At 34.8% G+C, this 22774-nt stretch overlaps 1 protein-coding gene across 2 annotated transcripts in view; it reads right to left on the reverse strand.

The window, feature by feature from the left end:
• Positions 1-6: 6 nt before the first annotated feature.
• LOC110455716 (mirror-image polydactyly gene 1 protein-like) overlaps positions 7-22774 on the reverse strand; it is a 51191-nt gene continuing 28423 nt past the window's right edge. For both annotated transcript variants that reach the window (XM_021506028.1, XM_021506027.1), the window contains exons 6-12: positions 18396-18528; positions 17746-17800; positions 15705-15875; positions 15233-15295; positions 3348-3442; positions 2158-2382; positions 7-1167 (exon numbers count right to left, since the gene is read on the reverse strand). In XM_021506028.1, coding sequence (XP_021361703.1) covers positions 1086-1167; positions 2158-2382; positions 3348-3442; positions 15233-15295; positions 15705-15875; positions 17746-17800; positions 18396-18528 — 824 coding nt within the window. In that variant the 3' untranslated portion in view covers positions 7-1085. The remainder of the gene's footprint in view (positions 1168-2157; positions 2383-3347; positions 3443-15232; positions 15296-15704; positions 15876-17745; positions 17801-18395; positions 18529-22774) is intronic.

The raw sequence follows: 22774 nt of genomic DNA on the forward strand, positions 1-22774 counted from the left end.
GTAGAACTAGGAATTCTGTAATGATATAAACATAGGGAAGAGTTAGATGGGGTTTTCACACATAAATAATGTGAACATTGCACATATATAGTATATAGAGTATTTGGGGTGTAAGTAATCAGAGAACATCACAGGGTACTAGATATATTGTAATCGGGACATTTCAGGGTATATAAACACAGGAGACATAATATAAGGTATATCTGTATATATAACGTACACACAAAGAATTGCTGTAGAAGGGAAAATAAAAAAACAAGCAAAAACGTTCCGGGTATACGTAACAAACTGTATATATCACAGAGGGACATGGAGTTAAATAGTCTCACTCCTAGTCTGTAATATAGGTACACAAAATAATAATGTAAAAGTGGAAATATTCACATTATGACCACTAATACAGATCCCAGGTGTAGGCAATGGGTCAGAAACATATACATCCTGTATATCTATATAATCTATAAATATAAATGTTTTCGCGTGTGGATATTTTTTCGCGGAATAAACTCAAAATGAAAAAGCGTGAACATTTCCACAGCGCGAATATTTCCACTTTTACAGTAGATAAGAAAAATATTGAGAACCTATTTCTTAAAGGTAGATGAACTAATCATACATGAAGATATTTCCGAAGAAATCTGTTCCATTAATTGAACACTAGAGACATTTAACTACTGGCAAAAGGAACTGACTTCGTTGTCATGTAAATTCGTAAAATATGTTTAGGGACATTTAAGAAAATCTTTGGTAAGTTAGACAATGCCACTATTTATTTTTACACTTTTGAATTATGACAAAAGCAAATTTTGGCTCCTTCAAAGAGCCTTCTGCTTTTTTTTTTTTGGCAAAATATCTGCTACTTTCAGGTTTGGCAAAATTCCTGTCATGTCTGAAATCGGGGATATTATTTCCATTTTCAGTATTTATAAAAAACCAAGAATCTCCTCAGGGTGGCCAAAAGATTGTTCCGTAAAATTTGTTGATGCTCTCCTCAAAAATGGCAAATTGTTGCACCTTCAAGATTGGAGAAATTGTCTTCCAAAGATTGCGATAAAACTGCTTTTTCAAAATTTGCTCTGTCTCTTCTACTGTTCGTTAGCCTCCTCGTCTCTTTCTAATTCAAGGCCTTTCAACTTCCTACGCAGAATATCAACAAGTCTTTCCAACCTGAAATACAACCCAATCAAAAATTTATGAAATTTTCTGAGGACAGAAAATATTGTTTAATATGCAGAATTAATGATACATTTATGCTACAAAATAATTCTATTACATAATATATTTCCTAATAAGACCATAGGAATTTGTATAACCTTATTGACCCATTCACCCCTATGTAACTTTAATAACCTCTACCATGCATTATTTTGGGTAAGTCCATTATGGTCTATAGTGGTGAAAGTGTTAAGGAGTTGTCTTTAAATCATTTACCCATTTTCCCCTAGTGCTCCATGTACCTCTGCCCCAAAAAATTATGTCCAGAAATATTCAAGGGGTGTAGCTGAGGAAACCTTTCCCCCTTATTCCACCCAGCCTGTCGACCCAAAGGGGGTTTACCTTAATTCTTACAATGTCAAATTTTCTTGGACTTAATCCTTTCAGCTAGCTGATGTGGACATGACGTCTCTTACAGGACAAACTGACCGAGCACCATGTCCGTTAATTACCAAGGCATAAATAAACTCATAGGCAAGAAGTTAAAAAACAATTTGTGAAAAATATTTGCTTTAAACACAAACCGTTGCTTTTTCTAGTTTACACTAGGCAAGACATTTATTTCGTACATTTTTCATTTGTAAAAAATGGGTTTTTTTAGGGTCACAGTTCATTTCAAACTTTGTAACATCTGTAAGAATAAGTAAAGAAGCCAGAAGTTGTCCAACACTTTTGTAACATCTCTAAGAATAAGTAAAGAAGCCAGGAGATGTCCAACACTTTTGTAACATCTCTAAGAAAAAGTAAAGAAGCCAGAAGATGTCCAACACTTTAATAACATCTCTAAGAATAAGTAAAGAAGCCAGAAGATGTCCAACACTTTTGTAACATCTCTAACAATAAGTAAAAAAGCCAGAAGTTGTCAAACACTTTTGTAACATCTCTAAGAATAAGTAAAGAAGCCAGAAGTTGTCCAACACTTTTGCAGTAGGCGCTACATACTTGACTATCTTGTCCTTGCTGTCCTGGTGAGAATGTTCCAGTTTCTGAAGGTCAGCCTCCAGTTGAATATTTTCATGTTCCGCTGCCCTTAACTGTGCCACACTTGTGTTGCTCTCCTTTCTGACTTGGTCCCCCTCACCGCTGGTATCTATTCCAAGCTTCGAGCTTCCGCTCTGGTACGTATTCAGCTGATCATGTGAATCTTGTGATAAAGATTTGTGTAAACTGAAAAAGAAAATGTTCATGAAAATTTTAATATACCTGTGATTTAAAGTTAAGGTTGTATGCCATCTTATATAGAATAATATATATGTGATTTATGTTGGAGTTAAGGTTGTATGCCATCTTATATAGAATAACATATCTGTGATTTAGAGTTAAGGTTGTATGCCATCTTATATAGAATAACATATCTGTGATTTAGAGTTAAGGTTGTATGCCATCTTATACAGAATAACATACCTGTGATTTAGAGCTAAGGTTGTATGCCATCTTATATAGAATAACATATCTGTGATTAATGTTGGAGTTAAGGTTGTATGCCATCTTATATAGGATAACATATCTGTGATTTAGAGTTAAGGTTGTAAGCCATCTTATACAGAATAACATACCTGTGATTTAGGGCTAAGGTTGTATGCCATCTTATATAGAATAACATATCGGTGATTAATGTTGGAGTTAAGGTTGTATGCCATCTTATATAAAATAACATCTGTGATTAATGTTGGAGTTAAGGTTGTATGCCATCTTATATAGGATAACATATCTGTGATTTAGAGTTAAGGTTGTATGCCATCTTATATAGAATAACATCTGTGATTAATGTTGGAGTTAAGGTTGTATGCCATCTTATAGAGAATAATATATCTGTGATTTATGTTTGAGTAATGATTCTACCCTACATATTTTATCTGTGATGTTGCAAGTTGGAGTATCCAAATCTAGGCAACAAAAGGTACATATCTTGGTCACCTTTTCCATGTCAACTTAAATTTTCTTGAAATCAGAAAGGTGAAAACACTAAAAGTATGATTGACTCATGTATGAAGTTTGAAAACCAAATATGTATTGGTTTCTGAGATATGCTCAAGAAAAGCAAATATACACCAAAGTGATCACATTGTGGTCGAAGTTTCCATGACAACTAAAAGATTCTTTTTGAATTTTCCGAGAGAAGTCACCATTACCTGTAATAGATGCGGATCGTCATGATCTCATCTTTCAGCTGCTTTATTTGGGACAGGGCCATGTCTCTCTCTTGAGTGACTGCTGCAAGTTTGGCCTGCAATAGACAAATAATGTATATAAATAAATAAATATATATACTACATTTGATATAGCGCCCTATCTAGCTAACATAAGCCACTCTAAAGCGCTTTACAGTACATAGATATACAATTTTAATAACAGTCAATACAATTAGCATATATATTAATCAATACAATATTGAGGAATTCGCAGCAGCTGCCTTATCAGGCGCTAACTACTAGTCCTATGCCACCTGGCTAATATCTCCCTATGTGTGTATGCCTGTGTGTGTGCTGGAGATGTATTGTGTTCTGTTTGTAGTGGGACCGTGCTTCCAACGGTATCATTTATAGAGCCACCTTACTTGAATGCTACAGCACAGATACGGCAACAACCACCCCAGACCATTTTATACTCCACCTGGGTTGTTGGAGTTGTGTGGGCAGGAGAAAAACACTTTCTCTAATATTCCATGCGTACGGCGACTTCATGGAACGAACCCCGGCCGCCTGCTTGGAAGGCCAGAGTGTTAACCACTCGACCAATCAGCCCATACATTTTGTATATTGTCTTTTTATCATCATAACATTTTACTAAACACAGAAAAGTATGAGCTATCTCTGTGTTCTACTGCTCACAGAAACATCCTGAGTGTGTCTCTATGTTCTACTGCTCACAGAAACATCCTGAGTATATCTCTATGTTCTACTGCTCACAGAAACATCCTGAGTATGTCTCTATGTTCTACTGCTCACAGAAACATCCTGAGTATATCTCTATGTTCTACTGCTCACAGAAACATCCTGAGTATGTCTCTATGTTCTACTGCTCACAGAAACATCCTGAGTATATCTCTATGTTCTACTGCTCACAGAAACATCCTGAGTATGTCTCTATGTTCTACTGCTCACAGAAACATCCTGAGTATGTCTCTATGTTCTACTGCTCACAGAAACATCCTGAGTATGTCTCTATGTTCTACTGCTCACAGAAACATCCTGAGTATGTCTCTATGTTCTACTGCTCACAGAAACATCCTGAGTATGTCTCTATGTTCTACTGCTCACAGAAACATCCTGAGTATGTCTCTATGTTCTACTGCTCACAGAAACATCCTGAGTATGTCTCTATGTTCTACTGCTCACAGAAACATCCTGAGTATGTCTCTATGTTCTACTGCTCACAGAAACATCCTGAGTATGTCTCTATGTTCTACTGCTCACAGAAACATCCTGAGTATGTCTCTATGTTCTACTGCTCACAGAAACATCCTGAGTATGTCTCTATGTTCTACTGCTCACAGAAACATCCTGAGTATGTCTCTATGTTCTACTGCTCACAGAAACATCCTGAGTATGTCTCCATGTTCTACTGCTCACAGAAACATCCTGAGTGTGTCTCTGTGTTCTACTGCTCACAGAAACATCCTGAGTATGTCTCTATGTTCTACTGCTCACAGAAACATCCTGAGTATGTCTCCATGTTCTACTGCTCACAGAAACATCCTGAGTGTGTCTCCATGTTCTACTGCTCACAGAAACATCCTGAGTGTGTCTCTGTGTTCTACTGCTCACAGAATCATTTTGAGTATAAGTTGCTGCCCCTTTAAAGTTACCACAACTAGCAGTACATTGCACAATACAAAATTTTATGAACTGCAGATTCCAGATTTCCTTATTGCCATTCATATATATGTCTTAGCTCTGGCCTAGGGCATTCAGGCATTGAATGTAATGAATCTGCAATGCACATCATTTTCTGATGTTGTTCAACTCATTCACCCCTGAAATTTCATAATGAACTATTCCAACCTTTGAAAAGAGTTCAAATGTGTCTTCAGGGGTGAATGGGTTAAGGTTCAATTTGAACATTTGTGTTCCATGAAGAATAAAAACATTCACACATATAATGATCAAAATTTCATAGTAAAAAAAAATTGGTTCAATTAATAACCCAGTAACATTTTTACTTTTAACAGCTACAAATAGATTTCATTTTAGATATTCCTTAATGATCAAGATTTGCATGCAAAAACAACAAATCCCACATAATTTTTGGAGTTTAAAGTTAAAACAATAAGAATTGTTATTACAGAGTTTCACACTACTGAACCCCAGAGTTGAAGTTCCTGCTTGCTAGAATTCATCGAGAAAATTCTATATGCTGAGTTGTGATAATGGAGAAGTCTGAGAAAGGCAAGGGGAGGAAACTCTTCCTGGTATGGTATATTTAACCACACAACTGTATTTTGATAATGAACAAAATAAAAATTATTTAGATATGTTTGAATTTTTGAAATGTATACGTATTTGAAAGTTTCTCCAAGATAGTAAGTGTCCACAAATAGACAGGCGGTGTACAATTCGGTTTGTGCCTGGTGTACAATGTAAACCCCTGTTCATATACAATCTATGATCTTTTCACACAAATAAGCCCCCTCTCGCAAAAAAGATCCCTTCCCACTTTGGCAAATGTCCTTGGAACAGGGTGGGTGCCTGCAACTAAGTCCCCTCCCTAATTTTGTCTCACTCTCAAAAACAATGTAAGTTAATTTTTGTCTCTGACACAACCAAATTAGTTAACTGCATGCATTAAGTAGCATAAATATGTGTTTTATGATATATGTGGGAATATATGTTAAGACTGTTGAAGTCAAATCATATAATATATATAAAATATAAACTTTATTTATTTTACAATAATTATGAAACAAGTTATTTCAACTTATATTAATCACTCTTATTGGCCCGGATGTTAGTGTCTGGGGGTCTGAGTGTGTGAGGAAACCGGAGTACATGGAGAAAACCCACGTGGTCGGGTGACCCCAACCTTTTCACGTCCGATTGGGGAATCGAACCTCGGCTGCCTTGGTGAAAGGTAAGTGCACTATCCACTGCGCCACCTGACCACCCATCATACAATGTTCTTACAACAGTTGGATAACAACCTCCACCAAAATTTTCTGTGAAGGCCTCTTGCATACATGATATGCAATGTACGTGAAAAGGTTTTTAAGGCATACTAGGTAATCAGTAAGTGTTCTGACATCAATCATCAACGGGTTCCCCTCTACGATCTAGTCGCTACTGTAAAAGTGGAAATTCTCGCTGCATGGAAATGCTCATGTCTTTTTCCCATCGAGGACATTAGTGTGACAGATTCTACAGAGTATAGATATAAACATGAACACAATATCTATAGATTTTAGGGACAATTCCTAGCTCAACACTTCATGCACGTCTATCAGTTTACACCCACAACACAAACATGTCCACTTTTTCAATGTTAAAGTGTTGGATCTTTTATCAATTTATCAATGCCAACTTGATATTTTAAAAAAGGTGTCATTCCCGAACAAAAGATGAAAAAATAAGCCAAACAAGAACCCAGAAGACTTTGAATTTCCGATCAGATTTCTAGAAACTGATGGAAATAAACACAACAATGCCATTATGACCATTTTTCAATATATTTTTTTCTTTTTCGGTACACATTTCAGTTCACTGAAAGCTTCACTGAATCACTTGAAATGCGTTATTAATTTTTTTTTTCTAATTAATTTTAATACACAAATGGAAAAAGTTATGAATGAAATAAATTCATCATGTTGATTTCTTTGGAATAGAAGAACATGTTTATTGAATATCAATTAATGATTGAAAAATGTAAGAAAATTACATAATTGCAAAATACTGGCTGACCTGAACTAAGTATGAAATTCTACAAACAATTTAAATGATTGATGAATTTCATGAATGTATCTACATCACAAACACATCAAATTGAAAAAAAAACAGCAATGTTATGTGTAAGGCCTTAAAAAGCTTTAAAAAAAATACAATTTTAAAATACAGTATCACAATAATGTCAGAAACATTGACAAATGAAAATTTCTAATCAATATTTTTTTTTTTTTGTATTGAAAATAATGAAATTGACCAAAAATTATTCAAACAAATTAATTTGCCTAAAATATAGGAATACTGAAGTTGTTGCTTACTTGAATTTGAAAATATTTGTAAAACATGCATATGCCCCCACTTTACTGGAAATAAAACTGAAAGCAAAGTCAAACCCTACTAAATGATGCAGACGATAAAGGTCACAGTGACCTACATGTCATATGTTGGTGTAGTCCTCAAGAAGAATCTGCATAACAATTTTGATGACTTTGGAGCTAATACCAGAGAAAATAACTTAAATACAAAGTCTAACCATAATAACCTATATATAGGTAGCTTACAGCAAAGTCAAACAAAAGTCATAGAAAACATAGGTCACAGTGACCAGAACTTGTCACACAACTGTTTGGTACGCCTCGAGATGTATCTATATATAAAGTTTGATGACTTTGGAGCTAATACCAGAGAAAATGACCTAATTACAAAGCCTAACGATAAATCAAAGTCAAACCAAAGTCATAAGAAAACAAAGGTCACAGTGACCAGAACTTGTCACACAACTGTTTGGTACGCCTCGAGATGTATCTATATATAAAGTTTGATGACTGTACGACTTGTAGTATCAGAACAATGGAGTTTAACACAATCTAACAAAGATTTGGAACGATGGAAAAGACAAGCACGTATACGTAATACCCCTTGAAGTAAAGTGACAAGGCCATGTGTATGATATGTCTATCATAGGTATGTCGAAGATGAACATATCTCGTGATATTCATCAAAATCAGTCGAGAAATACAGCTGTTCGATTGACGACAGACACTGTGATAGTGAAATACTTCTTTTTAAATAAGAATAACTTTGCACATGTAGGGAGGAATATTATTAAGCATTAATGCTGGTATATTTATGTTCTTATTATTCAGAATTTAAAATTAATTAATTATTTAGCAGAATTTTATTTTATCTATGAATAATATCAATGTACCTGTAATGACCAAATATAAAGATGGCCACATTAAGTTTATCTACAACAGCCGACACAAGTGGACGATATGTACTGACCGCTACCTGGACAACACCGGACAACGGTAGTAATCTGGTGTCCACTACACCCAATATCACAGACCCACTCTAATGAAGGGTGTTTGTTTTCTTTGGCAGGTTAATAGTGTATTATATAATATCAAAGTCATGGGTCAGATTACCTTCCAATCTCCGCTAATTTCCGTCCCAGCCTTCCCCCATTGTCCTCCTAATACTGCGGAACTCAGCCGAGGCAATATAGCGTTGTATATTAAAATTTGATAAATAAATTTCCCATCGACCTGGTGATATTAGGGGTTTATACGTGATGGGGACCCACAGAGTAATGTCGTATATGACAGATTAATCACTGCACTTTTACATAAAATTTCAAAACCTAATATATTAACAGGGAATATTGAAAGTTTGTTGTCGCAAAAACTTAATATCAAATTATATTATTTCAATATGAAACTTGACTGTCACTTGACTGGAGTCAATACCCTTTCTGAAAGGAACACTAACTTTCAAACATTTATGTAAATACAAATTAAACCTGGTTTGATGTAATTTATGAATGTCCTAGTAATACTTTGTTTTTTATTATGTTTCAATATCATGGATTTTAAAGTACTGTATTTGTTGTATCTATGATTGATATGAGCGGACGCTGACCATTAGAAGGAGGTGAGAAGGTCAAAAGTCGTATGAATTTGTGGCTATTTTTAGCACCCTATATAAGTATGTGCACTAGCTGACCCTAGGTCACTAGCCTGCTGAAGATGATGGAGGAACAAGGAGTGTACCTTCTTTTTACATCATGATCTAATTTTGAAAAATATCTAAGTGAATTTTATAACCCACCACCTCCCCTTCTTGCCTCCTTCTCAATATGATTATTACTTCTTAAAGGGGCGTTTTCTTACCCCATCTAAGACTTAAATTTTAAGTACATTGGACAAAAACTTTAAAAGGTAAAGTTTTTATATAAACATGTCGTTTTTAATAAAAACGGCCATTTTCAATTCATTTGAAGTGTTCTAGTTGTTTATGCACTTAACATGTCTTACAAGCTTGCCATGGTGATATTTACTTGGAATCAGGCATAAATGTAGCTTTGATTTAATTTATCATGATCTCTGTTTATCATATTATACTACATTTTAAAGTCTAAAATATCTTTTAACTATATTTATTACACTGAAATAAAGATTAGAATTATTACACCAAAATATTGATTTATAATAAATTTTATGTTTAATATATGTACACATCATAATATGTATTTATCATAAATAATGGATTTATCTATCATGATGCCTCCTTCTAATAACTATTACATTCAATTTGTCAACATCTCAGCTTATCATAAATATTACATTTTTAATCCTAAAGTATCTCTTTATAATAGATATAACATTTAATTCATTATGGTATCTATTTTATAATTTGTATTTCCAATAAAATGACAGTAATACTGTAAATTGGTACACCTTCTCAAATTGTATGAATATTTTAAATGTTTTGAAAATACAAAACTTAAGACATTGGAAGGAAGATTTTAAACACATTTACATGACCATGAGTGGCCAATATGACACTATGTCACTAAACCTGTAACAGTTGAAGGTTTTTTTTGCCATTTCCGCATTTTTAGAAATAAGACACAAAATATGAGAGGCACACACAGAGCATACTCAAACACAGAATATATTGACAAATACTTCATGATAAATACTGTAGAAACATTGACCTGAAGTTTCTACACCACAATTATATGTTTGAAAAAGCAAAACACAACAATTTCTAATTTATACTTTCAAGGAACCCTATTGGTTCCATATCCCCATATAGCAAACAGATATGACTGGTGTGATATATCCAGATCTTAATTCCCTTTATCATATTAGAAGTGATTTTGCAGCTTTCATTTCTCTGTAATCAACTTTGAGAATATTTTTTTACAAATCGACAAACCAAAAAATGCTTATCAAAACTAAATTTTCAAGACATTTCATTCTTTATACATTTTTAAATTTGACCAAACTTGAATTAGGTGAAAGGAAAATGGAGGTAGAAAAAAACACGAAAAAAACCTCTTTAATGTCAGTGTTAAAGAATGCAGTGCTCTCCCCTGATGTGTTTACTTATAACAGCTACTTATAGATTAAATAAACAGTTATGTGCATTTGTTGTTGATCTACCCCAGGTCTCAAAAAGGCCCTTCACATTATAACAACAGTCCATCACGGGTGTGACAAGTTTAAATGAGGACCCACCAGCTATCATCATTTGTTTAACTTTGATACACAATGGTTCTGATAAGACCAAAATACAAATTTACACAAAGCAGTGTGTACGACACTTGACAACAATCGCGAGAACAGTCACAAATGTGATAATAAATGCTTGATCATTTACAATCAAAATATATATTTCTGCGTATAAGCCTTTCATTAACTTCGAATCCCATTTTGTATGGGCTTGAATTGGTACTGCATGTACAATGGACAATATTAGTGTGTGAAAAAAGTGGACCACCTACAATTTAAGGTTAAGTTCATTAAAATGGAATTTCGTCACTTTCTCTTGTTGTTATCGTGGTGATTAGCGTTGTCAGATTGTAGTGTTTGTTTCCACTGTTTGCCTACATGATGTTGTTCACAAGTTGTATACAAAACCTATTTGCCCAGTGTAAAGCTCTAGCCAATCTCTGTCAACAGTCTTTAGCTCATAGTGAGATCACATGGCAAACACACCGACCTCAACTAGTCAAATAAACTTCATTCATGACCCTTTATCCTCAAAAACGCTCCTATAAAAACAAACTGGCCTGTTGTCCCATCTATAGATCTATTCCGCTACCCCTCACTTCATTATTGAGAGGCCCGTCAGTGACTTTCATCCTCAATCTCGCATACCCATCATATACCCATGTATACATATGCAACTACGCATAACTAAAACTGCATCATGTTCAAATACCGTTTAGTTTTTAAATGTTTGCTTAAAGCTGTTAAAAAAAAGATAATTCCTTTTTTGTGTACAAACAGATCAAGCTATGTTGGTATTTGTCAAACATTAACACGCAGTAAACCATGTCAACAGTTCCGATGATACAATAGTAGGGCTCACAATGGCCGTCTCTGGTACAATGGCTGACACCCTAGGTCATACACCAACATCACTTAGCTTCAGACTCAAAAAGTTCATTTTAAAAACAACAGTTTTTAATAACATAACAGTTCTTTTTTCTTGTTCTTATTTGGTTAAATAATCTTAATCTCACCATCTTAACTCATTCACCCCTGACATTTCATAATGAACTATTCCAACCTTTGAATTGGAAGAGTCCAAATGTATCTTCAGGGGTGAATGAGTTAAATATGAAAAAAGCCCTGCTCAATATGTAATGTTTTAAATAATCTTATAATTATATTAAATAATATCATACCTTTTCCTAGCATTACCTCACAGTTTATGCATAAAAACATTAAAACTTGTTTTTAGAGAATTTGTTTAGTTTATAGTCTATAATAGTATTCATTGGCTGATATTAATTCTATCATAGATTTTTGATAAATTGCTTTACAAAAATATTGTTACCAGTAAAAAAAAAGATTTTGTCAAAAGGATTAAATCACTTTGATCTGGAGAATATTTGATTTTCAACAATAATACTTAAGTGATAAATCCCATTATAAAATCAATGTATACATGGAATATGAATTCAACCTAAATAGCATGCCACCAACAAATAAGTTATTTAAAAAAAGAACATTTAGACAATTATTTACAGATAAAGGAATCTGAGCCTAGAAAAAAATCTCTTCTTAGAATGTGTTGCCATAAAATCTTAATTAGTATATCTAATAAATAATTTCAAAATTTTAAAGAGAAAAAAAATCAATAATCATTGTAAAATTGTAGTTACAAATGAAAATTTAAAATATAAGTTTAAGTTGAACAAAACTGCTCAAAATTGACAGAATTTTAGAAAATATTTCTAGTAGAATATTTTCTCATTTCTAGTAAAATATTTTCTAAAATGTGAGAGAAATGTTTGTTCAAAGACAGATATGAAAATTTAAGCTTTATAAATACAACGCAATTCCCATAAAAAATAACATTAATTCAACTTTTCAATCTTACATTTGAAAACTGTCAGAACAAGAAGCAGTAATATCGACCAGAGTCCTGTGTTTTTAATTTGTGTAATGTATATTGCTACAGTAAATCATTGTAAATCGGAGTTTCATTTATTGGATAGAGCATAGCTCTGTCTACATAATCCTAAAACGTTTACCAGCTAGTAACAGAGGGCTACCCAATAACCCCTGTACTCAAACGAACCTGTCAACTACATAGAAATAAATCTGGATAACATAAGATATGATTCTTAGTTTTATCTTTGGGATGGTGAAGGAGTTTTATTATATATCTGTACAAGGAAGCTATGAGTTGAAAACAATAAATAAATAATCAAACATATCAAATACGCCCAAGATCAATGCCAAAACCACGACACACTGGTTCACTGTACCTTTGTGCTGTAGTGAGAGAATCGTGTTGAGGACGGTGTCGAAGTGAAGCCTAAATCCGTAGTAAATACCCCGATGTTTGTATTTGTATTCAAAAAGGATCTACTTGCATATCTAACATAATTCAAGGATTGTTGATATCCAGCGTAATGCTATATTACAGAATGGGCGACTTTAATGTGCTGGAGACTTACACAGTGACAGAATTATGTAACGTTATCCCTGGATTACTCCCGTCACCCACTATTCTCTATTTGATTAGACGTCCAACAGGCATTAATCAATACCAATACGAGATATATGAATCCAATAGGTTGCAATAGAGGACCAAATTCTTTGTCAAATAACTGGTGATTTGGGACCAAATTCTATGTCAAAAAGGTTGTGATAGCAGACCAAATTCTTTGTCAAAAATGTTGTGATAGCAGACCATATTCTTTGTCAAAAAGGTTGTGATACGGGACCAAATTCTTTGTCAAAAAGGTTGTGATACGGGACCAAATTCTTTGTCAAATAGGTTGTGATAGCAGACCAAATTCTTTGTCAAAAAGGTTGTGATACGGGACCAAATTCTTTGTCGAAAAGGTTGTGATACGGGACCAAATTCTTCATAAGTGATGATACGGCACCAAATTTTTCACATGTATCTACAGCCGCTAAGGAACTTACAATAACTTTAATGAACTATTACGAAGACAAGAAGGATGGGAGGACATGTACCTTACTCCCAATGCCAAGACTATAAGCTCAAGGAAGACCATCTTTCATGTATCAAAATTCAATGAAGAAGAGTCCAGAGCATCACAATGTGACCACATCAAGGACACGAGCACTACAGTCTCCACTGTGGAGACATCAAGGACGCGAGCACTACAGTCTCCACTGTGGAGACATCAAGGACACAAGCACTACAGCCTCCACTGTGGAGACAACTGCCCGACCACAGACCTGTTGAAATCAAAACCCTAAATCAAAGCACAAAGTAAGGTGCACTGTCCATCTAAGGTCTGACTAAATAGAAAGCTGTCTGGCTTTCCCATAAATCATAGACTCCTCCTGGACAGACACAGATAGGCTGACCCCTGGAGAGAAGGAAGGGTCAAACCAGAGATTCCTGTTGCTCCTTGGAAAGATCTTGCTTTGCTTATTATTGCCCTTGAAGAAAAGGATTCATGCTCTTGGACACAGAAGAGATCTTTGTTAATATAGCCAGAGTACTCTTAATATAGCCAGAGTACTCTTAATATAGCCAGAGTACTCTTAATATAGCCAGAGTACTCTTAGTTTTTGGATGGCAGTGACTATGTTAATATAAACTGTATTTATTTATTTTTCCTTTACCGTATGATGTAAAGCAATACACAATTGTTGAAATTGGATTTGGAAAATAGTTTTATAACTTATGTAGATCTAACTCCAGACTTTGTTTAGTACTTGTCTAACTTATCATCCTACTATTCTTACTGAATCAGAACACTAACACAGATATTGGGTCCTGTGAAGGGGAGCAGACAGAAGTCGGGGAAGGTAAGGATTGATACTGGAGCATGTCAGATCAACAGGACACTAACACAGAGATTGGGTACTGTGAAGGGGGAGAAGACAAAAGTCGGGGAAGGTAAGGATTGATGACTAGTTGACAGTTAATACTGGAGCATATCAGATCAACAGGACATTCGCAAGTACAGACACCAACAGAGCAGCCTATGGTTTTAACATCCAGTTCTTAACGTAGAAGTCACTAAATTGATCCTGTATGTTTGCACTGTCTGCCTCCGAGATCCCATCCCCAGGCAGATTAGTCACACTACACGAACTCTAAACAACAGTACCACAGTACACAATATGCCCACTTACATCATTGTGGGAGAAGGACGGATAGTTTGGAGTACATATTTACTGATTCTCATGAATGCATGTGTAGATATTTAGAAATATGGAGCGAGTTGAAATTAAATTTAGTTGAAAATTTCAAAATCATCATGAACAGATTCTGTAGCTTTTGACCTTGAATGTATGACCCTCACATTAAAATGGTCTCTGAGAGACTGGTGTCAGAAATGGCCAGATGAAGTTTCATTAAAATTGAAACCTTGAGGATGCTGATCATGATGTGAAGCTGTCAGCATCGATTTGATGGTGACATCACAATAGACACTCATCATACATTTTTTATATCAATAATCTTTTTCACCATTCAAGGTTGAATGCAAATCAAGTTTTGTTCCACCTTAAATATGTCTGGACGTTTGTGAATATATCAATGATTACCTACAGGCAGTTACCAAACCTGCACACAACAATTGTAAATGCATGAAATTGTCAGATATTACAGTACGAAAACAAAGATCTTACTTTGAGGTTATGGTCGGCCCCCTGTCGCTGCTGTCGGAGCAGTTCCTCTTCATACCTGCGGGCCTAAATGAAGAAATATCTTTAAGACTGTGTTTTATATTATATTCCAACAAAGTCTCCGTCTTCACTCCCAAAACCAGGTAAGGCCTGTCATGTATCAATTCAAATGTAGTCTAGTCTTGGGTTTTTTTAAAGTGCAAAATCCATTTGGTATTTTTTGCAGCAAATGCTAGCCTTTTTTCTTGTGACCATTTAGTGAATTACTTTACCTCTTTATTAGTGACCCCCTTAATTTACCTCTTTACAAGTGACACTAGTACATATCCTACCTCTTTAATAGTGACCCCCTTACTTTATAATTTTACCAGTGATATCTTTGCCATTACCCCCTTAAATAAAGTGACCCACTTACCTTACCTCCTTACAGTGACCCCCTGACTTCATACCCCTTTAATTAGAATGGAACCCTTACTTTTGCCAGAGCGGTGTCACGTTGTTCGAGAATGACCTGCATCTCCTCCGCAGTGATCTCCTGCTGTCTCCTCTTTCTCATCTCCAGCCTCTGAAGCAGGGTAGAGCACTCCTGCTCTGCACCGTCCCCAGATTCTGGTCCACCAAGCCGTGCTAGCAGCTGTTCCATGCCCTGAAACAGACACAGCCATACAGTAAATGTAGACAGCCATACAGTAAATAAAGATACAGCCATACAGTAAATACAGACACATCCATACAATAAATATAGACAGCGATACAGTAAATACAGAGTCATACAGTAAATATGGATAGCCATACACTAAATACAGACACATTCATACAGTAAATATAGACACATCCATACAATAAATATATAGACAGCCATACAGTAAATGAAGACAGCCATACAATAAATACAGACACAGCCATACAGTAAATATGGACAGCCATACCATTAGCAAGGATAGACATACAATAAATACAGACACAGCCATACAGGAAATAAGGACAGCCATACAGTAAATATAGACAACCATACAGTAAATATAGACACAGCCATACAGTAAATATAGACACAGCCATACAGTAAATATGGACAGCCGAACAGTAAATACAGACACAGCGATACAGTAAATATAGAGTCATACAGTAAATATAGACACAGCCATACAGTAAATATAGACACATCCATACAATAAATATATAGACAGCCATACAGTAAATGAAGACAGCCATACAATAAATACAGACACAGCCATACAGTAAATATAGACAGCCATACCGTTAGTAAGGATAGACATACAGTAAATACAGACACAGCCATACAGGAAATAAGGACAGCCATACAGTAAATATAGACACAGCCATACAGTAAGTATAGACACAGTCATACAGTAAATATAGACACAGCCATACAGTAAATATAGACAGCCATACCGTTAGTAAGGATAGACATACAGTAAATACAGACACAGCCATACAGGAAATAAGGACAGCCATACAGTAAATATAGACAACCATACAGTAAATATAGACACAGCCATACAGTAAATATAGACACAGCGATACAGTAAATATAGAGAGCCATACAGTAAATACAGACACAGCCATACAGTTGATACATTGATAACCTTGTTCCCAAGAGAATTAAAATGTTTATTCATACAACAATAAACTTCCTTGGTCAAGGAATACTTCAAGTCAAATTTGGTCAAAACTCCCTTCACTTGCACTTTTAATGGGTTGTCTTTAAAGATCAACCCTTATTTCACCTAATGAGCCTCGCCCCTCTTTCCCAGGGATGCCACGCCCTTTTTTTATATCCTTCCCTCTAGGTCAAAGAGCAAAAAATCCCAGTGATAAAACGGATAGACAATGAAATCTGTATTATACCAGAAAATGGCTAAGTCATGGTATCAGATCAAACCTGTGTAATACTCTTGGTTCCATTTCTACTGACCTGGTGACTAATGTTGGTATGTTGATAAGTCCTACAAATTCCACCCTTCGACAACATTAACTCACCTGGATCATCCATGCATTTGTTTATCACACAATCAAAGACATATATAACATATCGGGTCTTCATGGGTTACATAGATTGTGAACCCCCCGCTGGCGTGACTCTGTTCTAAGCCCGACATCATATCCTAATCAATAATCTTCATAAACTCCACAAAACTAGCTTTGTTACTCTTCGAGGTTAAAGTCAATATCCTCAACTACAACACCTCATTATTAATTTGTTCAATCATATCAGAATTTAATGCAAATTGAAGAAAATTGTTCATTATTAGAACAATTTTTTCAAATATATCTTTCAAATTATAAATCTGTTTAAGATTTCATTCCCTTCAAATACATTGAATACAATTATTAACCTCTGTTGAGGTTGATACAATGATTTATCAACCCTAGAAGGATTAATTCCTGAAGTTTGATATCAGAAGAATCAAAAGTTTACACCAGAGGGACAGTAGTACACAGCATCACAGCATTAGCTCAGTAAGCTCTCACATGGCTCGGTTTTAATTACATACCTGATCATCTTCATCTAAATCGTCACTGTCTGATCTTTCAGGTGTTCCATAGCCCCTACAACACATAGCACACATGTTTCTATGACTCAAAGTGCAAACATATCTATGAGAAATATTACATACATTCAAATTCCTATCACAAATCACACACATTTGTATGACTCTAAGCACACACATTTGTATGACACTAAGCACACACAATTGTATGACACTAAGCACACACATTTCTATGACACTAAGCACACACATTTCTATGACACTTAGCACACACATTTCTATGACACTAAGCAAACACATTTGTATGACACTAAGCACACACAATTCTATGACACTAAGCACACACATTTCTATGACACTAAGCACACACTTGTATGACACTTAGCACACACATTTCAATTACACAATTAATGAATTATAGTGCACACATTTCTATGACTAATAGTACACCTTTCTATGACACTTAGAATACATATTTCTATGCAACATAGCACACTTTTCTTATGATGACATCAAACTTGGTACATATTTCTATGACTCATAAAATACATTTTCTTTAACACATGGTGGTATATACATTTCTTGGGCACACAATATACATACTATATTGAATTTGTATGAATATTCCATAGTAATCAGGACTGTTAACTTACTGGTCATCCAGTCGTACTTCTGCCTGTCGTAACCTTAACAAAGCTTCATCGCGTTCCTGATTGGCTACCTTGATTCTCTTCTGGGACAATTCATCCCGCTTTTTCTGTGCTGTGTGGACTTCTTGAACAAGTGCTACAAAGGGAGATAACCAATGCATTACCAATATAGTACGAAATACTGTATAGCGCCGGTTATATTTCGCGGGGTTTTTAATTTTGCTATATTGGCACTTTGACTAATATCCACGAATTCTAAACACGAGCAAAATTATCGAAAATATTAACTACTTTTTTGAGTGTCATTTCGAGGTTTAACCCATAAATGATGACACTCAAAATACTTTGCACAACACATGGGGTTCGGTTGCACAGCGAAATTTAACTCCCATGAATATGTACTGAATACGAAACCGCGAAATATTGATCCATCGAATTCAAAGCACTATATACAGTAACTTGTAAATGCCCAATGTATCTGCCCAACAAGATATGATCTACTGTATAGTTTATTTGTTGTCCTAATCAGGTCTTTTTCACAGGAATCATTTTTTGCGGAACACTGCATAGTCAAAGTTTAGCAGCTTTAACTACTTTCATATATATACTACGGTAGGTACACATTGGTTACATGTTACATTGTAGTTAGATAAACATGGAACAACAGCAGAGACATTTTTTATCTCTGAAGAAAGGCATGTGACTTATTTTTTACTTATTTTGCTATAACAGTCCCGGGTTTAAAAATCTAATCAGTATCAACACTGCCAAAACATGGACAGCAGGTTGAAGTTTGGTAGACTGATCATATAACTACCAAACGACCACATTCACCAACAGATAATCCAGGGTAATAAAATTCACAATTATACCCTGTAATAAATGCATCCTAAAATCTTTTCTATTCATATAGCATTCTAGGGTTTCTGTTTCTGAAGAAGATTTTTAAATCTTTATAGATTTTTCCACTTCTGACCCTGCCCTTTAGGCCCTATACATACTGCCATCTCATTTCAATATTTTCAACTAAGTTTGAATTATTTCCTTTTTACTGAAAATTCAAAAAATATACTGTAATCATAATATTTTAGTGCTAATTTTATTTTATTTCAGCTAAGTTTGAATTATTTCAGTTCAACTGAAATTCAAAAAATATACTGTAATTGTAATATTTTAGTGCTAATTTTATTTTAGCAATTTAAACATTGCACTAAAGTTGAAAACAAATCAACTCTCAGAGACATGTCAACTCTCTTGTTTTCAGCAGAAGACTCCCAATATTTTGGCCAACATTAAAACAACTCCACACCTGAACGTAATTCTGTATGGGAGTTGAAATTTCCAGATATCAATAATCGGAGAAAAAAAAATGAAAGTGTGAGAGGCCATAAAATGGTAAAATAGATAATTAGGGACTCGCTTGACCACATCAGTCACTATACCAGCTGGGTGATGAACGAGACCTGACGCCATTAGAATCACTCGTCAGCCTCGGGCAGTCACCTGGGTGTTCACGAGAGCATGACCACTAGTGCTTGTAATTGTGTGAGGTCGATTGAGAAACAATAGTCAAATTTTGCAGGTGTCAATCACAACCTTTTATCGAGAACGAGTCAAACAAGTAAAACGGCAGGAGTGAAGTTAGGACGTGACCTCATTACTCATTTACGAGAAACCGTGAGCAGCTGCAGCCATACCCTAATACACAATATCCAGGTATTATGTTAAACTGACACAGGATACTGTTAATAACTCGACCATCCTGAGCAGGACATTTTCAGGAAGTCTACACGTGAATTATCATGAATTTGAATCTAAAACAACAGTTGCAGCTACATTAACTTTCCCTGGAGAAAATAACAAAAAATACAATTTCAATTTTTTTTTTTAACTAGCATGATCAGGATTTACATGTAATAGTGTTTCATGAATTTCATTTAAAATACAAGTTAGGAAACTACTTGAATTACAAGAAACTGATAACCATGCATTTATAATGTCATATGAATTTGCCTGAAATTTTCATGAACAATCATGAAATTTGAAGAATGAAGTTGAAACTTCATGTTAATTCATTTAAATAATTTTATAAAATATTGCATTATTTCAAGTATTTGAATCAAGTTTCATAACCTGAAATTGCCTAATAATCATTATTACAATAAAAATATATGAATTTTCTGGTCCTTCGGTGGACTGGGCCAGAGAGCACAAATTTTCTAGGTCAGGACTTTAATTCAAATGAGTCAGGAGAAACCTGCTTGATCAGTCAATATGAGTCTGTACCTTTTATATTGGATACGCTTGATCCTAAACCCTGCATACTACAGCTGATGAATGGAGCCGTAATTAGGAAAGGAACAATATGGATACCCCAGTTCCCATGTGTAGATTATAGATTACACTACCCTGTATATCTCTTGTCCAGATCTGATAAATGCACTCAAAATGAAAACAGAACTTTGGTGGTATCAGACTGGGTCTATTACACTTCTTTCAATACCTACACTAATCATTAATATCAATTGAAAAATAAAAAATTATATGCTTCATAAAAAAATAGATATTTATCAGTCCTTTCTTCATAGAAAAATTTATTCATATAAAGAAAACAAATGAATTGTAATAGCCCTACATTATTGTCAAAAGTATAGATTTTTTTTCAAAATCAATTAACTGTTTGATATTGTTCTGTATTTTGTACCAAAACTCTCCAAATTGTTTCTTTCTCAGACATTCAATAGAGGAGCTACAATTTGTGAGGCGATAATACGACTCCGTGACATTATAGAACGTCACGTTTAATTCATTTTGCGTCGAGTCTATTATCTGATGGTGTCAGGTTATAGACAGCTATAAAACAGACTAGGCCTGACATGACTACCCATCCCGTGTATTCAGGAAAACGTTTAAGGTCATTAATACAGGATAAATTGGTTGCACCTGCTAATTCAATGGTGATAATTTGTCTCCCAACAGCCGAGGTAAAAAGCAATAGATGTTGACATCGCTACGGAACAATACGGGGCTCCCTACGCTGTGAGCGAGCCATGCAAGCTTTCTGTTGATTGATATGTGCTGTGTTTATTTCCCAATCCGGGAAAAAATGACAATTTAAAACATAAAATGTGCTATGTAGGGAACAGGTATTACAGTGCCAATCAATTGTTAAAACTAAAACAAGTGATAATAATATTCCTGTGCATGATTGAACGGGACAGGAACGTTCCGACATCAAAGTGAAATATTGTCTCTTGAAATGGCTAGTGTAACACTAGCATTAATTGTTAGAGATCAATAAGCACATTGAAAACTCGTGGAGTATCATCAATCTAGTCGTCACGGCAACTCAGCAGCTGAATCCAATCAATACGAGGATCCGACTACCTGAGGAAAGCCGTGATAGGCCGGGGCCCTGACAAGAGGTGTTATCGTCATCTCTACAGCTTCAGAGTAATCGTTCAAGGCATTTTAGTGTAATCACGTGGACCTCGTGGCATTTAGCTCTACCGATGACACACATTATATTAAACAGCAGCGTAGGAGGAGGAGGAGGAGGAGGAGGAGAGAGGAAGGATAAAATCGTTAACTGTAATTGCAAATTTGTCCTCTGTCACAATCTCAGTAATGTCTCCGTAAATGGCTAGGGTTTTGTGATTTATCGTATCCTGATATTACACGGTTGGTCATGTTTGGGGTTTCTGTAATAAGGAAATGTGTGAACATTGGACAGGGTGAGAATGACTTCCCAAATGTAACAATTTGTTTCATAATCAACGGTGGAAATTAACAGCCCGATAAGCTTCTCCTATTTGAGATAATTGTTAACATTAATGATAACTTGGTAAGGGTTTTTGGGTGTATAAATATATACATGTAATGAGTTTATATGGGACACTATAAGATTTTCAGATATTAAACAATTTTCAAATAGAATGATAAAAATTAAGGCTGAAAGAGTTTGTATAAACAAGACATGGCAAGTTTCACTAATCCCTTACAATAAAAAAAATTGCCGGGAATTTTTCTAAGATATCAACACTTATTTTAGGTATCAATGATTTTTCTTTCCTTTGCAATAGTTGATAAATTATAAACAGATCATAGTCATATAGAATTAACGCAGAAGGCTCTCAACCAACACACTTTTACCCTCGTAAATTTTTCTAAAATTACGAATTTTTAAAATGTCCTGTGAACTAATTTTTGTTATACATTTGTATAGTTATAATATATCTTTAACTATTACAACTTGGTATTATATTTTTTAACACAAAGATATGTCCTTACTCTTGTTAGAAGTCAGAAAGACATTTCCAGTTACATGGTGGCAAAAGATATACACACTAAAAATGTCCACACTTCACCACCATATATTTCAA

Source organism: Mizuhopecten yessoensis, unplaced genomic scaffold (genome assembly GCF_002113885.1).
Source record: "Mizuhopecten yessoensis strain PY_sf001 unplaced genomic scaffold, ASM211388v2 scaffold8365, whole genome shotgun sequence".
Taxonomy (NCBI): Eukaryota; Metazoa; Mollusca; class Bivalvia; order Pectinida; family Pectinidae; genus Mizuhopecten; species Mizuhopecten yessoensis.